General features: G+C 39.4%; 1 protein-coding gene across 1 annotated transcript in view; it reads left to right on the plus strand.

Annotated features, from left to right (window-relative positions):
• AXDND1 (axonemal dynein light chain domain containing 1) overlaps positions 1-21,430 on the plus strand; it is a 197,469-nt gene that overhangs the window by 1,848 nt on the left and 174,191 nt on the right. The window contains 5 exon segments of the mRNA XM_017888828.1: positions 2,153-2,209; positions 2,883-2,985; positions 5,010-5,131; positions 13,931-14,071; positions 15,128-15,232. Of these exon segments, the coding sequence (XP_017744317.1) occupies positions 2,208-2,209; positions 2,883-2,985; positions 5,010-5,131; positions 13,931-14,071; positions 15,128-15,232 (473 nt within the window). The 5' untranslated portion in view covers positions 2,153-2,207.

The following is a 21,430-nucleotide window of genomic DNA, read 5'->3' on the forward strand; positions in this document are numbered from 1 at the left end:
AAATAATTTTTAAAAAGAAAGATACAAATTAAAAAAAAAAATACTAAAAGTACTTAAAAGAGTTTGGGATGTTAGTGATTATTCATATTTTTTTCCTGCCATTTAATTTTGAATTTTTTTAAACATGGGACTTTGTTTTGAATGCATGACCATGCCGTTTAGGAATGATTTTGAGCAATGATCATGGAGACAAAGGAAAGTAGCCCTCTGAGCCAGCATCTCATAATCCATGCTCCAGGGCTTGGCTCCACATTGCAGACTCATTATCTTGTCGTCTTTGATTCCTGTTTATGGGATTGAAAATAGGATCTTGCTTTTATTTTCTGAAACAACACTTGAATGTTTTGTAGTTTAGAAAACAAGAACTTTGGACTAAGATTTTATGATAAAATATCCAGCGGCTATCACTCTTTTGATATTGTCTTTCCAATATGTATGTTATAATACATTGCATTTCATTGTGATGGTATGCTTCAGAACGATATTTTGCCCATTTTTTGGGTAACCTTTTATTTTAATGTAATTTCAGGCACAAAAGTTGCAAAATGGGAAAAGGAATACCTACCTCCTCTACCTTGAGTCACTGGTTGTTTACACTTTGTCTCATTTGCTCTTAAACATACACAATCATGCATACATATTTTCAAACTACCACCAAATACTTCAAGTATTTTGAATATTTTCAAAATACTTCTACCACCAAATACTTCAGTGTGTATTTCCTAACAACCCATTGGTTATAGATCTTTTGATGACTTTTTTTTTTTTTTGAGACAGAGTTTTGCTCTTGTTGCCCAAGCTGGAGTGCAATGGCACGATCTTGGCTCACCGCAACCTCCGCCTCCCAGGTTCAAGCAATTCTCCTGCCTCACCCTCCTGAATAGCTGGGATTATAGGCAGGCACCACCATGCCCGGCTAGTTTTTTGAATTTTTAGTAGAAACAGGATTTCACCATGTTAGCCAAGCTGGTCTTGAATTCCTGACCTCAGGTGATCTGCCCACCTTGGCCTCCCAAAGTGCTGGAATTATAGGCATGAGCCACTGTGCATAGCTGATTTTTTTTTTTTTTTTTTGGGACGAAGTCTTGCTTTGTCACTCAGGCTGGAATGAAGTGGTGTGATCTTGGCTCACTGCAACTTCTGCCCCTGGGGTTCAAGCAATTCTCATGCCTCAGCCTCCCGAGTAGCTGTAACTGCAGATGCCCGCCACCACGCCCAGCTAATTTTTGTATTTTTAGTAGAGATGGGGTTTTGCCATTTTGGCCAGGTTGGTCTCGAACTCCTGACCTCAGGTGACCCACCCGCCTTGGCCTCCCAAAGTGCTGGGATTACAGATGTGAGCCACTGCACCCAGTCTTGATGAATTTTAAAAATTTTCATCATTTCTTCTGTATGATCATTATTTCTTCTGCCAATTTGTTAGTTGGCCTTTTTACCATATGGAATAATGGATTTCTATTTTATCTGATGGATTTTAATTCTTTACTATCTTTATGTTATGTTATGTTATGTTATGTTATGTTATGTTATGTTATTTTTTGGAGATAGAGGTTTGCTGTTATTGCCCAGGCTGGAGTGCAGTGGCGTGATCTCAGCTCACTGCAACCTCCACTTCCTGGTTTCAAGTGATTCTCCTGCCTCAGCTTCCCGAGTAGCTGGGATTACAGGCACACGCGACCATTCCCGGCTAATTTTTTTATTTTATTTTATTTTAGTAAAGAGGGGGGTTCACCATGTTGACCAGGCTGATTTCAAACTCCTGACCTCAAGTGATCTGCCTGCCTCAGCCTCCCAAAGTGTTAGGATTACAAGTGTGAGCCACCGTGCCCAGCCCATTATTTTGATGCTCAAATTTTTCCAGATTTGGCCCATGGCCAAACGCCGCTCCTTTGAGTTGTCTCTTGTGTTCTTTGCACATGTCCCCATGATTATTTGAACACTTATTTTCTGGCTCGATAAGATTTCCAGGTTCGTCTTGTATTTTCCAACTCCAGCCCTGGAATGGGTGGTGAGTCACTTCTCCAAGGAGTACTGATTCCTTTTAGTGGAGAATGGTACTTAGAAACCAAGATTATGGGGGTTAGTTGTGCTAATTGATAAACAGGCTAGAAAATTTTCTTAAAATAACATTTACCTATCTTATTTATTGTAGCAAATACACTACTCTCCTCACAGATAGTGAAAACAGGCTATTGCTCTTCCCGTCCATGTAAGTACATTTATTTTCTCAAATCTTTCTCAGAAAGAATACCTATATACATACATATTTCTTGGTACTTTATTAAACAAAATTATTAAAATTATAGCAGCAACCCAAGACAATAATTGCCTACAATTTCATCATCTAATCAGTGTTTTCGTTTTTACAATTGTATATACAATGTTTATGAATTTCATTTGTCTAATTGCATATTCAATTTTACATATTTACATATACAGCATAATATTTAAATACTATAAAGTACTTTTATATTCTATGTTTAACCATTAGTATTTCTCTATTTTGCTATAGTCTTTTTTTTTCCTTTTCTTTGTCCCTTTCTTCTCTCACATTGTGAGGTAACCAATGTTAAAAATTTGATGTTTATCTCCCCACATTTTTTCTTTTGCTATGTTCTTACACTCCTATGTGATAGGTATATAGAATTTTTTTGGGGGAAGCATTATTTTCTTTTATGAAAAGGAGAATCATACTATTTGCATTTTTCTTGCTTTTTTCTACTGTATTATTGGTCTCCCAATAGATTAGGTCCAATGCTCAAAATGCCATTAATATCCCAGAGAGCGTATATATTCTCTTTACACATATTATATTCTTTTTGCCATTTGAGAATTACTTGTTGCAATGTTAATTGCATAAGTCTGCCACCTCAATTTTTTAGGAAACCTAATAAAAGAGTAGAAGTGGCCCAGCTGAATGATGTCATGGATACTATGCTAGAGAGGGCTGGTGTGGAAAATCAGGAATATACAGGACCAACTAAGGTAATTGCAAAGCTGAATGCAACCTGGTGGCTAACAGCATACACTCAGGAGGCAGATTGCCTGGGTTAGAATTCTGACCCTGCTGTATATTTGCTGGTAGCCTTGGACAAGTCATTTAATGTATTTGTACCTCAGTTTCCTCATCTGAACATTGGAGATAATAATGTCACCTACCTCATAGGGTTTTTGTGGAGATGAAATGACGTAATAAATGTAAAGTGCTTAGAACAGTTCCTGGCATGTGATAGACACTGTATAATTAATTGTTAGTATTATTATTTCACCAAATATAAGGTATCATTGATTGTAAGACCCTTATTATTTTATGTAACACTAAAAAACACTGCCAGGTATATTTTTAGTAGAGATGGGGTTTCACCATGTTGGCCAGGCTGTTCTCAAACTCCTGACCTCAAGTGATCTGCCCACCTCACCCTCCCAAAGTGCTGGGATTACAGGCATGAACCACCGCACCGGCCCACCACTTGTAATTTTTATTTTCTACTTAAGAAAGAACTCTTTTAGTCTTACATAGATAGAGACTTTTTTCTTTATCAGGGCTATTTCTTTTTTGTTTTATATATTTCATTTGTATAGAATTGGAAACTTACAGAAAAAGTTCAATACAAGACAATGCTATGTAACCTTTACCCAGATTCTCCATCTAGTTATTTACATTGTGCCCTATTTGCTTTCTCCTTCTCTCTCCTTCTCTGTCTACATATGCATCGTTTTGTTCTGAACCGTTTAGAGTGAGTTGGAGATATCAAGCCTTTTTAACATCCAGATATTCAGGATATATTTCCTACAAACAAGGACATTCTCTTATATATCCATAATATAGTTATCAGGAAATTTAATGTTGATATGATAGTATTATCTAACACAGACCACATTTAAATTTTATATTTTATCAATTGTCTCTATAATGACTTTTAAAAATAGCTATTTTTTCCTCCTAGTCCAGAATCCAAGGATCACACAGTTCTTTTAGTTGTCATGTTTCTTTAGACAACTTTAATCTGAAACAGTTTCTCAGCCTTTCTTTGTTTTTCTTGACCTTGTTGTTTTGAAGAACACAAGCCAGTTACTCTGTAGAATGTTCTTCAATTTTGGTTTGTCAGATGTATGTATAGTCATGATTTTAGATTGAGGTTTTTTTTTTTTTTTTTTTTTTTGAGAAGGAGTCTCGCTCTGTCACCCAGGCTGGAGTGCAGTGGCCAGATCTCAGCTCACTGCAAACTCCGCCTCCCGGGTTTACGCCATTCTCCTGCCTCAGCCTCCCGAGTAGCTGGGACTACAGGCGCCCGCCACCTCGCCCGGCTAGTTTTTTGTATTTTAGTAGAGACGGGGTTTCGCGGTGTTAGCCAGGATGGTCTCGATCTCCTGACCTCGTGATCCGCCCGCCTCGGCCTCCCAAAGTGCTGGGATTACAGGCTTGAGCCACCGCGCCCGGCCAGATTGAGGTTTTTTATTTTTGGCAGGTATAACATAGAAGTGACATTGTGACCTTTTCAGTGCATCAGATAAAGAGGCATGTGATTAAACCAATTTTTTTTTTTTTTTGAGACAAAGTCTTACTCTGTCACCCAGGCTGGAGTACACTGTGATCATGGCTCACTGCAGCTGCAACCTCCCTGAGCTCAGGTGATCCTCCCACCTCAGCTTCCTGAGTAGCTGGGACTACAGGCATGTGCCACCATGGCTGGCTAATTTTTATATTTTTTGTACAGACAGGGTCTCACCATATTGCCCAGGCTGGTCTCAAGCTCCTTGCCTCAAGCCATCTGCCCACCTTGGCCTCCCAAAGTGTTGGGATTACAGGTGTGAGCCACTGCGCCCAGGCAGACCAACTTTTAAAAATCAAATATCACTTTTGTATGTATATATATAAATGAAAATGTAAGTGAAATAAATTAATCAACATGTTTCTAAAACTTATTTACATTTAGGGTGTTAACTTCCTAAAACGTTTTTTACTAAGACTGTAGTAAGTACTGATTATGTTACTTACCTTCTGACAGATGCACAAACTACTACATATGTTGAAGAAAGAACAGACCATTTACAACACGATATTTCATGAACTTATCCGACAAGTCAGTGTGGACTGTGCAGACAGAGGAGAACTTCTGTCTAAAGTCAGGTTAGTGCTATTATTGGAATGGTCTAGTTTCCTTTTGATTTTTATATTAGATTTGTCTTTATATCTACTTTTGAGAATGCCACAAAAGTGCACTTCTCTATTCTACTGATCATAAGTAATCTAATTGCATTTTTTTCTTTTTCTTTTTTTGTTAATATATGGAAAGGGCCTATAGCTTTCATTTTATTTTAGCCATATTATCTTGGGTGAGATACAGTGAAACCTGATGCAGATCAAGAGAAATAACCCAGAAAGAGTTTTATAGTTTTGTTATACTCACAGCTCCCTAGGGAGAAGCAGCATGCCATACAGGGCCATTCAGGGAAGACACGAAGTCAGTCATGAGGTAAAGAGAGGGAGGGAACCTGTAGGGAGGCACCTCTATTGTGGTTTCCTTGGGAAGGAATAGGTGAGGCAGGTTAAGTAGGCTTAGGATTGGATTGTTTGGATAATGTCACTGGGCACTCCATCATAGGGGTTGTCCCTGGTTGTTTGGTATCTGGCCTTGGGGCAATAAGAGAATTTTTGAAGGATATTTTTGCTGGATATAGACAATTTTAAATTTAGTACTTTAAATATGTTGTTGCCCTACTCTCTTCTTATTTGCATTGTTTCCAATGAGAAATCTGCTGCCATCCTTGTCTTTATTCCTCCAAATGTAATGTGTCTTTTTCCTGGAGCTGAGTTTAGGATTTTTTTCTTTCTTTCTTTTTTTCCTTCTTTTTTTTTTGAGACAGAGTCTCGCTCTGTCACCCAGGCTGGAGTGCAATGGTGCAATCTCGGCTCACTGCAACCTCTGCCTCCAGGGTTCAAGCGATTCTCCTGCCTCAGCCTCCTGAGTAGCTGGGACTACAGGTGCCTGCCACCATGCCTGGCTAATTTTGTATTTTAGTAGAGACGGGGTTTCACCATGTTGGTCAGGCTGGTCTCAAACTCCTGACCTTGTGATCCGCCCGCCTTGGCCTCCCAAAGTGCTGGGATTACAGGCGTGAGCCACCGAGCCTGGCCTTAGGATTTTTTCTTTACTGTTGCTTTTGAGCAATTTCACTATGCTATGCCTTGGTGTAGTTTTTTTTACGTTTCTTGTGCTTGGTGCTTATTAAGCATTTTGATCTGTGGCTTTATAGTTTTCATCAAATATGAAAAATTTTTGGCTATTTCTTTAAGTGTTTTTTTTGTCCCTCCACCCCTTTTGAGGGAATTTGCTTACACGTGTATTAGGCCACTAGTACTGAAGTTGTCCCACAGATCACTAATGTGGTACACATTTTTGCTCTTTTCTATTTGTGTTCATTTTGGATAGTTTCTATTGCTATACCTTCAAGTTCATTAATCTTTTTTTCCCATAATATCTAATCTGCTTTTAATCCTATCTAATTATTATTACTATTATTATTTTTGACGTAGAGTCTTGCTCTGTTACCCAGGCTGGAGTGCACTGGCATGATCTTGGCTCATTACAACCTCGACCTCCTGGGCTCAAGTGATCCTCCTACCTCAGCCTCCTAAGTAGCTAGGGCTATAAGTGTGTGCCACCACACCCAGCTGATTTTTTTTGTATTTTTTTGTAGAGACAGGATCTCACTTTAATCCTATCTAGTGTATATTTTCATCTCAGACATTTTTGCTTTCATCTCTAGAAGGTCAATTTGGGTCTTTTAAATATCTTCCATGTCTCTACTTAACTTTTTGAACATACAGAATGTAGTTAGATAACTTTTAGTGGTTTTGTCTGTTAATTCTAACATCTATTTTGGTCTGGGTCAGTTTTGATTCATTGATTTTTCTCCTCATAGGCGTGTTTTCCTGCTTCTTTACATGTTTAGTAATTGTCTTAGTCTGCCTTGTGCTGCTCTAGCAGAATATCACAGACAGGGGGTAATTTATAATGAGCAGAAATTTATTGGCTCACAGTTTGGGAAGCTGGGAAGTGCAATATACGAAGGTGCCAGCATCTGGTGAGAACCTTCTTGTGGTAATCGTAACATGACAGAAAGTGAGAGCGTGAGAGAGAGAGAAAGAGGGAGTGAGTCCACTCATGCGATAATGAACCCACTCCTGCAATAATGGCATTAGTTCATTTATCAGGGCAGAGGTCCACCTCTTAATACTGTTATAATAACAATTAAATTTCAACACCAGTTATGAGGGGACAAACATTTAAACCTAGCAGTAATTTTGATTGGATGGCAGACATGAATTATGCCTTATTCGGATCTGTATACTTTTGTATTCATACAAATATTCCTTAGCTTTGTTGTGGGACACAATTAAGTTATTTTTAAAAAATTTGATCCTGGGCCGGGCGTGGTGGCTCAAGCCTGTAATCCCAGCACTTTGGGAGGCCGAGACGGGCAGATCACGAGGTCAGGAGATTGAGACCATCCTGGCTAACACGGTGAAACCCCGTCTCTACTAAAAAATACAAAAAACTAGCCGGGCGAGGTGGCGGGCGCCTGTAGTCCCAGCTACTCGGGAGGCTGAGGCAGGAGAATGGCATAAACCCAGGAGGCGGAGCTTGCAGTGAGCGGAGATCTGGCCACTGCACTCCAGTCTGGGCAACAAAGCGAGACTCCGTCTCAAAAAAAAAAATTTGATCCTGTTAGGTCTTTAGGTGGGACAAGAGCAGTGCCCAGTTTAGGGCTAATTATTTCTGGATACCGAGGCAAAACTTTTCTGTGTACCATATCCAATGTCCCATGAATCGTAAGTTTTCACAGTCTGGTTAGTTGGAACTGGTACTACTTCTATGCGAGTTCCAGCACTCTTACCTCTGATCCTTTTGGGTAGTTCTTTCCTTGGTCTTGGGTAGTTTTCTCATATTTATGCTCTGATCAGTACTTAGCTGAACACTTGAGGGAGATCTTCTGCATATCCTGTGTAACTGTTCTCTCTGCTACTCTGCCCTCTGAACTCCAGCTGCTTTCATCTCTAGACTGTTAGCTCTGTCTCCTTAACTCAGAGAGTCAACTGGGGTCTTCCTGGATTCCCTCTCTGTGTTCTATGGCCTGGAAAACTCTCCCAAGGCATTGGGCTGGCATAATTGTAGGGTTTGCTTTATTTCTGGTCTCTCAGGGATCACTTACTTTCATTGCCTGATATCCAATGTCTTAAAAATTGTTTCATATTCTTTGTCCTTGTTTTGTTGTTGTTACTTCAGGTAGGAAAGTAAATTTAGTTCCTCTGGATTTCTTTTTATATTTCCTGTACCTATATCTATACCATAATTCTCTATATAGATTAATATCTTTCAGAAGTTTTGGGAAATTATCAGTGATGATCTTTGACTTGTGTCTGTACTGCATTCTGTCTTCTCTTTCTGGAGCTTTGATTAGATATATGCTAGATACTCTCATTCTATTTTCTTTGTCTCTTAATCTCTTTTTCATAGTTTCCCTCTTGTCTGTGTCCTACATTTTGGGTAATTTGTTCTAGGACATTACTACCTTCTTTAGGTGTGTCTATTCTGCTATAACCCATCTATTATTCACTCAACAATTATATTTTTCCTCTAAGAGTTTTTTTGTTTTGTTTTGTTTTGGTTTGTTTGAGATAGGATCTCGCTGTGGCCCAGGCTGCAGTGCAGTGGCACAATCTTGGCTCACTGCAACTTCTGACTCTTGGGTTCAAGTAATTCTTGTGCCTTAGTCTCCCAAGTAGCTGGGACTACAGGCACATGCCACCATGCCCGGCTATTTTTTTTTTTTTTTTTTTTGTATTTTTAGTAGAGAAAGGGTTTGCCATATTGGCCAGGCTAGTCTCGAACTCCTGGCCTCAAGCGATCCGCCCATCTGAGCCTCCCAGAGTGCTGGGATTACAAGCGTGAGCCACTGTGCCTGGCCTCCCTTAAGAGTTCTATTGGTTTGTTTCCACATCTGAATCATTGTATATAATAATTTTATTGCTTATTCATTTTTAGATTCTTTTTCTTTTTTTTTTTTTGAGATGGGGTTTCACTCTTGTCACTCAGGCTAGAGTGCAATGGCACGATCTCAGCTCACTGCAAGCTCCACCTCCACATTCAAGTGATTCTCCCACCTCAGCCTCCTGAGTAGCTGGGATTACAGGCATGCTACACCACGCCTGGCTAATTTTGCATTTGTAGTAGAGATGGGGTTTCCCTATGTTGGCCAGGCTGGTCTCGAACTCCTAATTTCAGGTGATCTGCCCACCTCAGCCCCCCAAACTGCTGGGATTATAGGTGTGAGCCCACTGTGCCCAGCCCATTTTTAGATTCTATCTTTTATTTCTCAAACATTTCATGCATAGTCTTATAAAATCTGCTATTGGTTGTTTCTTCTGAGTCTCATTCATGGTGGTTTATTTACATTAGTATTTTGCAGCCTTTGCTTGTGGAGCTAATATTTCACTGACCTTGGCCATAGGATCCTCAGGGCATGAATCCAGGATGCTTTCTGGAAAAGAAGATTTGCATGTGCTCCCTTCTGGAATCTGGGATTCATGCAGTAGTCCTACACTTGCCCATGCCTCCCACTTTGAAGTGAGCCTGACTTAGTCTCTGGTTCTCAGTGTTGGTATTTTCCTGGGGACCACCCTGACCTTAGGTTTGCTTACTGCTCACAACTCCCACTCCATTTCTAACTTACTATTTTTTGTTTGTTCTTGTTTTTCATCCCTAGAATCTTCTGTTTCTTTCCGCAAACTCAGTAATGCTTTGAAAAGTGTGTTCTTTTATGGATCTAGTTGGATTGTAATGGGTATTTAGTTCCTATGTTGTCAGGAGGGGGAAATCCTAAAGACGATGTTTTTTAAATGGATACTTTCCAATATATGAGCTGCATCTTGAGGTGATAAACTCTCTGTCACTTTCAGCCTTTTAGCAAGGGCTGGATAATTCTTTCTGTCAATGGACGAAAGATTAAATGACTAGTCCAGCTCAGACATATTACAAATCTAGGACCTCAGGCTTATGGTATAACACCTAGATCAGTTTTTTTTTTTTTTTAAGACAGTCTTGCTCTGTCACCCAGGCTGGAGTGCAGTGGTGCGATCTCTGCTCACTGCAACCTCTGCCTCCCAGGCTCAAGTGATTCTTGTGTCTCAGCCACCCAAGTAGCTGGGATTATAGGCATGTGCCACCATGCCATGCTAATTTTTGTATTTTTGGTAGAGACAAGGTTTTGCCATGTTGGCTAGGCTGGTCTTGAACTCCTGGCCTCAAGTGATCTGCCTGCCTCAGCCTCCCAGAGTGCTGAGGTTACAGGTGTGAACCATCACGCCTGGCCTATATCACTGTTAATATAAATGAATACTATTCAGTTATGGTATTTATAATTTATCATCTGTGATCACTTCCAAATATTTTGTTTGGTTTTGTTTGGAAGCAAAAGAAATGACTTCTTTGTATTAAAGATTTTGTTTATGTTTAAATAGTTGATGTCATTTTACATGTTGTCAATTTGAAAAAAGTGGTTTTATTCATGAATTTAACTATTTATAAGACTGTCACTATATGTAAGTCATGCTGTTAGATGTAAAAATACAAATATGTAAGAAATGGTTTCTAGTCTCATAGAACTTATATCTAGAAGAAGGAATAAAACAAGTTTTTATTTTTGTTTTACATCTCACATATGATATTCCAGATAATTAGGGCTTTGGTTACAATTCTCTATAATTGTTCACTCACTTGTATGGCATGGCAGGAAAACAGCCTAGATTCCTGTTTTTTCTTTTTTCTTTTTTAATGGAGCCACAAGCATTCTGCTTCTGTGCTTTTTGTTTTTTATTTATTTTTTGAGATGGAGTTTTGATCTTGTTGCCCAGGCTGGAGCGCAATGGCGCGATCTTGGCTCCCTGCAACATCTGCCTCCCAGGTTCAAGTGATTCTCCTGTCTCAGCCTTCCGAGTAGCTGGGATTACGGGCATGCACCACCACACCCAGCTAATTTTGTATTTTTAGTAGAGACGGGGTTTATCCATCTTGGTCAGGCTGGTTTCGAACTCCCTACCTCAGGTGATCCACCCGCCTCGGGCCCCCAAAGTGCTGGGATTACAGGCGTAAGCCACTGCAACCCGCCTTCTTCTTCTTCTTTTTTTTTTTTTTAAATATATTGTTCGTCTCACAAAACTTTTGGAATGTCTGTTTACTATTTTATTCTCTAACGTTATTTTCTTTCTTGCATATTTTCTGTCTTTTTTTCCTTTCCTTCTGCATGATACCTTGCTTCTCTTATTTTATTTCAATAGTTTTTGGAGAACAGATAGTTTTTGGTTACACGGAAAAGTTCTTCAATGATGATTTCTGAGAGTTTTGGTGTACTCGTGATATGGTTGGCTGTGTCCCCAACCAAATCTCATCATGAATTGTAGTTGCCATAATCCCCATATGTCATGGGAGGGACTGGGTTGAGATGGTTGAGTCATGAGAGCTGTTTCCCTCATTCTGTTCTTGTGATAGTGAATTGGTCCTCGTGAGATCTGATGATTTTATTTATTTATTTATTTATTTTTGAGATGGAGTCTCACTCTGTTGCTCAGGCTGAAGTGCAATGGTGCAATCTCAGCTTACTGCCACCTCCGGCTCCTGGGTTCAAGGGATTCTCCTGCCTTAGCCTCCCAAGTAGCTGGAATTAAAGGTATGCACTACCATTCCCAGCTCATTTTTTATAGTTTTAGTAGAGACAGGGTTTCACCATTTGGCCAGGCTAGTCTCAAACTCCTGACCTCAGGTGATTGGCCTGTCTCGGCTTCCCAAAGTGCTGGGATTACAGGCATGAGTCATTGTGCCTGGCCAGAGATCTAATGGTTTTATAAAGGGCTTCTCCCTTTGCTGGGCTTTCATTCTTCTCCTTCCTACCGCCGCGTGAAGAAGGACATGTTTGCTTTCCCTTCTGCCATGACTGTAAGTTTCCTGAGGCCTCCCCAGCTCTGTGGAACTGTGAGTCAATTAAATCTCTTTCCTTTATAAATTACCCAGTCTCAGGTATATCCTTATAGCAGTGTGAGAATGGACTAATACAACCCATCACCTGCTGAGCAGTGTACACTGTACTCATTATGTAGTCTTTATTCCTCATCCCCCTCCTAATCTTCCCCCTCAGTCCCCAGAGTCCATTATATCATTCTTATGCCTTGGCATCCTCATAGCTTAGGTCCTATTTATAAGTGAGAACATACGATATTTGGTTTTCCATTCCTGAGTTACTTCACTTGAAATAATGGTCTCGAACTCCATCCAAGTTGCTGCAAATGCCTTTATTTCATTTCATCTTATAGCTAAGTAGTATACCATAGTGTGTATATACCACATTTTCTTTAACCAGTCATTGCTTGATGGGCATTTAAGTTGGTTCCATATTTTTGCAATTGCAAATTGTGCTACTATAAACATGCATGTGCATGTGTCTTTTTCATATAATGACTTATTTTCCTGTGGGTAGATACCCAGTATTGGGATTGCTAGATTGAATGGTAGTTCTACTCTTAGTTCTTTGAAGAATCTCCATACCGTTTTCCATGGTGGTTGTACTAGTTTACATTCCCACCAGCAGTGTAAAGTGTTCTCTTTTCACCACATTTATTTTTGATTTTTTAAATTATGGCCATTCTTGCAATGGTAGGGTGATATTTCACTGTAGTTTTAAATTGCATTTTCCTGATAATTAGTGATGAGAATTTTTTCATGTTTGTTAGCTGTTTGTATATCTTCTTTTGAGGATTGTCTATTAATGTCCTTTGCCCACATTTTGGTGAAATTATTTGTTTTTTTCTTGCTGATTTGTTGGAGTTCGTCATAGATTCTGGGTACTAGTCCTTTGCCAGATGCATAGTTTATGAATATTTTCTCTCTCTCTGTGGGTTGTCTGTTTACCTTGCTGATTATTTCTTTTGCTGTGCAGAAGCTCTTTAGTTTAATTAGGTCCCATCTATTTATTTTTGTTTTTGTTGCATTTGCTTTTGGGTTCTTGGACATGAATTCTTTGCCTACGCCAATGTCTAGAAGAGTTTTTCTGGTGTTATCTTCTAGAATTTTTATGGTTTCAGGTCTTTAAGTCTTTGATCCATCTTGAGTTGACTTTTGTATAGGGTGAGAGATGAGGATCCAGTTTCATTCTTCTACATATGGCTTGCCAGTTATCCCAGCAACATTTGTTGAAAAGGGTGTCCTTTCCACACATTATGTTTTTGTATGCTCTGTTGCAGATCAGTTGGTTGTAAGTATCTGACTTTATTTGTGGATTCTCTAGTCTGTTCCATTGGTCTATGTGCCTATTTTTATAACCATACCTTGCTGTTTTGGTAACTATAACCTTGTAGTATAGTTTGAAGTCAGGTAATGTGATGTTTCCAGATTTGTTCTTTTTGCTTAGTATTTCTTTGGCTTTGTGGGCTCTTTTTTGGTTACATATGAATTTTAGGATTTTTTTTTCACAGTTCTGTGGAGAATGATGATGGTATTTTTGACAGGAATTGCATGGAATCTGTAGATTGAGTTTGGCAGTATGGTCATTTTCACAATATTGATTCTACCCATCCATGAACATGGGGTGTGTTTCCATTTGTTTGTGTCACATGCAATGTTTTTTTCAACAGTGTTTTGTAGTTTTCCTTGTAGAGATCTTTCATCTCCTTGGTTAAGTATATTCCTAAGTCTTTTCTTTTCTTTTTTTTTTTTTTGCAGCTGTTGTAAAAGGGCTTGATTTCTTGATTTGATTCTCAGCTTGGTTTTCTTGGTGTATAGCAGTGCTACTGATTTGTGTACATTGATTTTGTAACCTGAGAATTTACTGAATTCATTTATCAGACCTAGGAGCTTGTTGGTTGTTTTTCATGCAGAGAGAGGTATGTGCAAATGCTTGACCAGACTGCCCGGCAGATGATTGATTTCTACAAAGACTTGGTAACTCAGCGAGTGATGGACCAGCGCATTTTAGAAGAATTGTATAATTTCAAGCATGTTATTGAAGAATTGACCAGGTAAAAACTGTGATTATCTTAAACACAAAACAAAAGTCAATGTCATGTCTCTAAAGGGAGTAAAAAATATTTAGGGAAAGTGGAATGGTTAAAGGCCAAGGTTCTTCTGTTTCCTTTTCATGTTTAGCAAGAGAACAAAAATAACTAGATGTCATTGTAGATATAGATATAGATAAATGGGTTATGCAAGTTCACATAAAAATGGAGATTCTGTATATATTTGACATGGAAAAGACTTGCTCTTTCTTCTGAAATATAGATGTTGCTGGGCATGGTGGCTCACACCTGTAATCCCAGCACTTCAGGAGGCTGAGGTGGAGGATCACTTGAGGTCAGGAGTTTGAGACCAGCCTGGCCAACATAGTAAAACCCCATCTCTACCAAAAGTACAAATAATTAGCTGAGCGTGGTGGCACATGCCTGTAATCCCAACTACTGGGAAGGTTGAGGCAGGAGAATCACTTGAACCCGGGAGGTGGAGGTTGTAGTGAGCCAAGATCATGCCACTGCACTCTAGCCTGGGTGGCAGAGTGAGACTCTGTCTCAGAAAACAAAAATAAAATAAAATAAAATACAGATGTTTACCTTAATCAGATTTATAGAACAGTGCTGTAATTATGGATGTTAACATTATGGATGTTAACATCGCAAATAGAGTAAGTATCATATAGCCATCAAAGTTAGTGATCATCTAACTTCTAACCTTGAAGCAAGATGGTTAGTGGTGAGAATAAAGAAGATAGGATAGTCGTATCAGAAAGTGGGGTAGACCAGCACGGAGGCCTTGCATGTCAGCATCTGCCTCCCTCCATTCTAAAGGATCTCCCCTACATCTTCTTTCTGCCTGTTTCCTGCCAGCCTGATTCCATTTCCAAACCTGGCAAGATTCCATCTAGAATGTACACTCAATTTCTTGATTTGGTTTATAAGGTGGAAAAACTGGGAAGGGAGGTACACATGATAACTGAGAAGATACCTGAGTAGAAATCTGATTTTCTTGGTAGAAACTTTTGGAAGTCTCCAAATATGAATTAAAATTTCTTTGCTTTATTTCAGGGAACTGTGTCTAGTTCGGGCACATGATGTGAAATTAACAAAGGAAACAGAAAAGGCTCACAAGGATTTGGCACAAGCTCTTTTAGATGCGGAAAAGAATGCCAAGTGAGTTGCTTAGAGTTTGTGTAGCATATATAGGGGAAAGGGAAGAAGCTTATATAACTTCTGAAATAATATATATGATACTAATTTTTTGAATTCTAAAAGCACATATAGATAGCTTACTTTATCTGAATTTAGTTGATTTCTCATTCTGGGTGGAAAGAAGGTAAAACATGATTTTTTCTCTTGGAGATATACTGTTGCTTTCAGCATTAATCAATTTTGTTGAGTCAGGATTGCAGGCTGTTACTTTTTGGTTTTCTACAAGAAAGTGTAAAGAGGCAGTGTGCATAGATAGCATAGATTCTGGAACCATGCTATTTGCTGTGTGACCTTGGGGAAGTCACTTAACTTTTCTGGGCCTTAGTTTGCCCATATGTAAAACTGGGATAATAATATTACCTACCTCATAGGGTTATTACAAATATTAAAGGAAGTAATATAAGTAAAGCACTTAGAATGGTGCTTGGCATATAGTCAGTGCTGTGACAATATGAAATATTCTTATTCTGGTAGCTTGTAATGAAATTTTATGTCATGAAATATTTCAAACATTCAGAAAAAGGAAGCATTATAGTGAGTACTCATTTACCTTTCATGAATTACCAAATGTCAGCCATTATGTCATACTTGCTTTACACCTCATTTTTAGGGAACAAAATTTTATAAAAATATTTGGAGATTTAGGCCAGGCATGGTGGTTCATGCCTGTAATCCCATCCCAGCACTTTTGCGGAGACTGAGTGGGTGGATCACCTGAGTTGGGAGTTTGAGACGTAGCCTGGCAACATGGCGAAACCCATCTCTACTAAAAATACAAAAATTACCTGGGTGTGGAGATGCTTGCCTGTAATCCTAGCTACTTGGAAAGCTGAGGCATGAGAATCGCTTGAACCCGGGAGGCAGAGGTTGCAGTGAGCTGAGTTTGTGCCACTGCACTCCAGCCTGGGTGAAAGAGAAAGATTCTGTTTAAAAAAAAAAAAAAAGAAAAAAAAAAAGAAAAAAGAAAAATATTTGGAGATTTAAAAAAATGCATCTATATCTATGTCTATATCTCTATATTTCTCCATTCTGCTTATTCCCTCCCCAGAGTTAATCACTAATCTATAGTTGGTATGTAACTTTCCTATCCATGTTTTTATATTTTACTATAATACATAGTTACATATAAAAAAAATATGCGCCCGGCACAGTGGTTCACGCCTGTAATCTCAGCATTTTGGTAGGCTGAGGTGGGCGGATCACGAGGTCAGGGGATCGAGACCATCCTGGCTAACATGGTGAAACCCTGTCTCTACTAAAAATACAAAAAATTAGCTAGAGTGGTGGTGGCACCTGTAGTCCCAGCTACTTGGGAGCTGAGGCAGGAGTATTGCTTGAACCCAGGAGGCGGAGGCTGCAGTAAGCTGAGATTGCACCACTGCACTCCAGCCTGGGTGACAGAGCAGGACTCCATCTCAAAAAGAAAATTTTTTTTTTTTTGCTTTTACTAACTAAATACTATTCTTTTGAGATCTTCTCATTATGATGCATATAGAACAAATTAATTTTTACTGCACTGTAATATTAGCTATATGACTAAATTATAATTTATGCATTAAATATCTAATTTATGTATCAATTATTCAGAATGGATTTTTCCATTTGCCTGGTAGATTTTTCTCCATCCCTTTATTTTGAACATATGGGTGTCATTGTATGTGAGATGAGTCTCTTGAAGACAGCATACCAATGGGTCTTGTTTCTTTATCCAGCCTGCAACTCTGTGCCTTTTAATCAGGACATTTAGCCCATTTACATTTAAGGTAAACCAGTAAAGATATATATAGATTTGATCCTGTCATCATGTTAGCTGGTTATAATGTAGACTTGTTTGTGTGGTTGCTTCATAGTGTCACTGGTCTGTGTACTTATGTTTTTTTTTTTTTTTTTTTTTTTTTTTGAGACGGAGTCTCGCTCTGTCTCCCAGACTGGAGTGCAGTGGCCGGATCTCAGCTCACTGCAAGCTCCGCCTCCCAGGTTCACGCCATTCTCCTGCCTCAGCCTCCCGAGTAGCTGGGACTACAGGCGCCCGCCACCACGCCTGGCTCGTTTTTTTTTTTGTATTTTTTAGTAGAGACGGGGTTTCACCGTGTTAGCCAGGATGGTCTTGATCTCCTGACCTCGTGATCCGCCCGTCTCGGCCTCCCAAAGTGCTAGGATTACAGGCTTGAGCCACCGCACCCGGCCACTTATGTGTGTTTTAATAGCAGCTGGTAATGGTCTTTCCTTTCCATATTTAGTGCTTCCTTCAGGAGCTCTTTTAAGGCAGATCTGGTGGGAATGAATTTTCTCAGCACTTGCTTGTCTATAAAGGATCTTATTTCTCCTTTACTTATGAAGCTTAATTTAGACATATATAAAATTCTGGGTTGGGATTTCTTTTTTTTAAGAATGTTGAATATTGACTTCCAGTCTCTTCTAGTTTGTAGGGTTTCTGCTGAGAGGTCCACTGTTAGTCTGATGGGCTTCCTTTTGGAGGTGACCTGACTTTTCTTTCTAGATGCCTTTAACATTTTTTCTTTTATTTCAACTTTTGAGAATCTGATGATTATGTGCCTTGAGAATGATCTTCTTGTAAAGTATTGTATTTTGGTTTTCTGCATTTTTTGAATTTGAATGTTGGTCTCTCTGGTTAGGTTGGGGAAGTCCTCATGGATAATACCCTAAAGTATCTTCTCCAAGTTGCTTACACTCACCTTATCTCTTTCAGGGACATCAATGAGTCATTTTGGTCTCTTTACATAATCCCACATTTCTTCAAGGTTTTGTTCATTCCTTTTCATTCTTTTGTTTCTATTCTTGTCTGACTCTCTTATTTCAGAAAACCAGTCTTCAAGTTCTGAGATTCTTTCTTCAACTTGGTTTATTCTGCTATTAATACTTGTAATTGCATTATGAAGTTCTTGTAGTACATTTTTTCAGCTCTATCAGGTCAGTTACAGTCTTTTCTATACTGGCTATTTTGTCTGTCATTTATCATTTTATTGTGATTCATAGCTTCCTTGAAGGAAGGGGAGAGAACACTGTTCTCTGAGCTTAGTTTTACTTTTGGGGGAGTGTTGCCACTAAGGGCAGGGCACTGGTGGGGGTAGGACTGGCTGGGTGTCTGCCCACCAAGGCTCTGACTGTAATGGATCAAAACCTTGTGGCAGGGGCTATGGGGAGGGTGTGGAAGGGCAGAATGCACTACTGCCACATCAGTGGCAGGGCAGGGTGCATGCACACATGCATGCTGGTGAGGCAGGGAAAGCAAAACCTGCCTGCACACACATGGGCCAGCAGAGTGCTGTGGGGTGTTGCCATGGGCCTGGGGGAAGCTGCAGTATTGGGAGGGAGCAGGCAGGCTGGTGCTATGGGTCTTGTTTCTGTGTACATGTACTCACATGTGTATGTATAGTTAAAACCAAAATTGTACTGTATGCACTATTCTACAATCAGTATTTTTTCAGTTAAGAATGTCAACCTATTTCAGGCCATAGTCACCAAAACAGCATGGTACTGGTATAAAAATAGGCATGTAGACCAGTGGAACAGAATAGAGAATCCCGAAATAAACCCAAATACTTACAGCCAATTGATCTTCAACAAAGCAAACAAAAACATAAAGTGGGGAAAGGACACCCTTTTCAATAAATGGTGCTGGGATAATTGGCTAGACACATGTAGGAGAATGAAACTGGATCCTCATATCTCACCTTATACAAAAATCAATTCAAGATGGATTAAGGACTTAAACCTAAGACCTATACTAAAAAATTATAGAAGATAACATTGGAAAAATCCTTCTAGACATTGGCTTAGGCAAGGATTTCATGACCAAGAACCCAAAAGCAAAAGCAATAAAAGCAAAGATAAATATCTGGGACCTAATTAAACTAAAGAGTGTTTGCACAGCAAAAGGAACAGTCAGCAGAGTAAACAGACAACCCACAGAGTGGGATAAAATCTTTACAATCTATACATCTGACAAAGGACTAATATCCAGAATCTACAATGAACTCAAACAAATCGGTAAGAAAAAAACAAACAATCCCATCAAAAAGTGGGCAAAGGACATGAATAGACAGTTCTCAAAAGAAGATATACAAATCGGCAACAGACATATGAAAAAATGCTCAACATCACTACTGATCAGGGAAATGCAAATCAAAACCACAATGCAATACCACCTTACTCCTGCAAGAATAGCCATAATCAAAAAATCAAAATCAGATGTTGCCATGGATGTGGTGATTGGGAAACACTCTACACTGCTGGTGGGAATGTAAACTAATACAGCCTCTATGGAAAACAGTGCAGAGGTTCCTTAAAGAACCAAAAGTAGAACTACCATTTGATCCAGCAATCCCACTACTGGGTATCTACCCAGAGGAAAAGAAGTCATTATTCAAAAAAGATACTTGCACACGCATGTTCATAGCAGCACAATTCACAATTGCAAAATCGTAGCACCAACCCAAATGGCCATCAATCAATGAGTGTATACAAAAAACTGTGCGCGTTCTCTCTCTCTCTATATATATGTATATGATGGAATACTACTCAGTCATAAAAAGGAATGAATTAATGGTATTTGCAGTAACCTGGATGAGACTGGAGATCATTATTCTAAGTGAAGTAACTCAGGAATGGAAAACCAAACATTGTATGTTCTCACAGATACATGGGAGTTAAGCTATGAGGATGCAAAGGCATAAGAATAATACACTTTGGGGACTTCAGGGAAAGAGTAGGAGGGGGATGAGGGATAAAAGACCACAAATATGGTGCAGTGTATACTACTTGGGTGATGGGTGCACCAAAATCTCACAAATCACCACTAAAGAACTTACTTATGTAACCAGATGTCACCTGTACCCCAATAACTTATGGAAAAATAAAATAAAATAAAAATTAGGAAATAAATAAGTAAATAATAAAAATAAAAAAAGAGAAGACACAGAAACAAATGATAAAAAGAATGTTTATGGCCAGGCGCGGTGACTCACACCTGTAATCCCAGCACTTCGGGAGGCCAAGGCAGGTGGATCACCTGAGGTCGGGAGTTCGAGACCAGCCTGACCAACATGGAGAAACACTTTCTCTACTAAAAATACAAAATTAGCCGGGTGTGGTGCCACATGCCTGTAATCCCAGCTACTTGGGAGGCTGAGATAGGAGAATCGCTTGAACCTGGGAGGCAGAGGTTGTGGCGAGCTGAGATTGCACCATTGCACTCCAGCCTGGGCAACAAAAGCAAAACTCTGTCTCAAAAAAAAAAAGAAGAATGTCTGCCTATTTCAGTAAATTTTTACTTCATAGATTAGCTAGATATTAAAATTTTCCCAAGTTTTTCCAAAATACATTTCACAGTTGGGTAGCCAAACCAGTATCTAATCTAAGAACACACATTACATCTTTTTTTATGTCTCTGTTAATACAGCCTATTCCTGTGCTTTCTAAAAAACTGTTTGAAGAGTGAATTTTTTAAATGTCAAGAAAAACCAAAAGTGCCCAAAATCGAAATTCAAAAATATATTTTTACTTTTATTCTATTTTATTCTTTATTAGTATAATATGATTTGGCTGTGTCCCCACCCAAATCTCATCTTAAATATTAGCTCCCATAATTCCCACATGTTGTGGGAGGGACCTGGTGGGAAATAATTGAATCGTGGGAGTGGTTTCCCTGTACTGTTCTTGTGGTAGTGATTAAGTCTCAAGAGACCTGATTGTTTAATAAGGGGAAAACCCTTTTGCTTGGCTTCCATTCTCTCTTTGCCTGCCCCTATGTAAGACATGCCTTTCACCTTCCACCATGATTGTGAGGCTTCCCCAGCCACATGGAACTGTGAGTCCATTAAGCCTCTTTTCCTTTATAAATTATTCAGTCTTGGGGCTGGGTGAGGTGGCTCACGCCTGTAATCCCAGCACTTTGGGAGGCTGAGGCAGGCAGATCAGGAGGTCAAGAGATAGAGACCATCCTGGCCAATGTGGTGAAACCCCATCTCTACTAAAAATACAAAAATTAACTGGGCATGGTGGTGTGCACCTGTAGTCCCAGCTACTCAAGAGGCTGAATCAGGAGAATGGCTAGAACCTGGGAGGCGGAGGTTGCAGTGAGCCAACATCGTGCCACTGCACTCCAGCCTGGCGACAGAGCAAGACTCTGTCTCAAAA

This window comes from Rhinopithecus bieti, unplaced genomic scaffold, assembly GCF_001698545.2.
Source record: "Rhinopithecus bieti isolate Rb0 unplaced genomic scaffold, ASM169854v2 scaffold_15676, whole genome shotgun sequence".
NCBI lineage: Eukaryota > Metazoa > Chordata > Mammalia > Primates > Cercopithecidae > Rhinopithecus > Rhinopithecus bieti.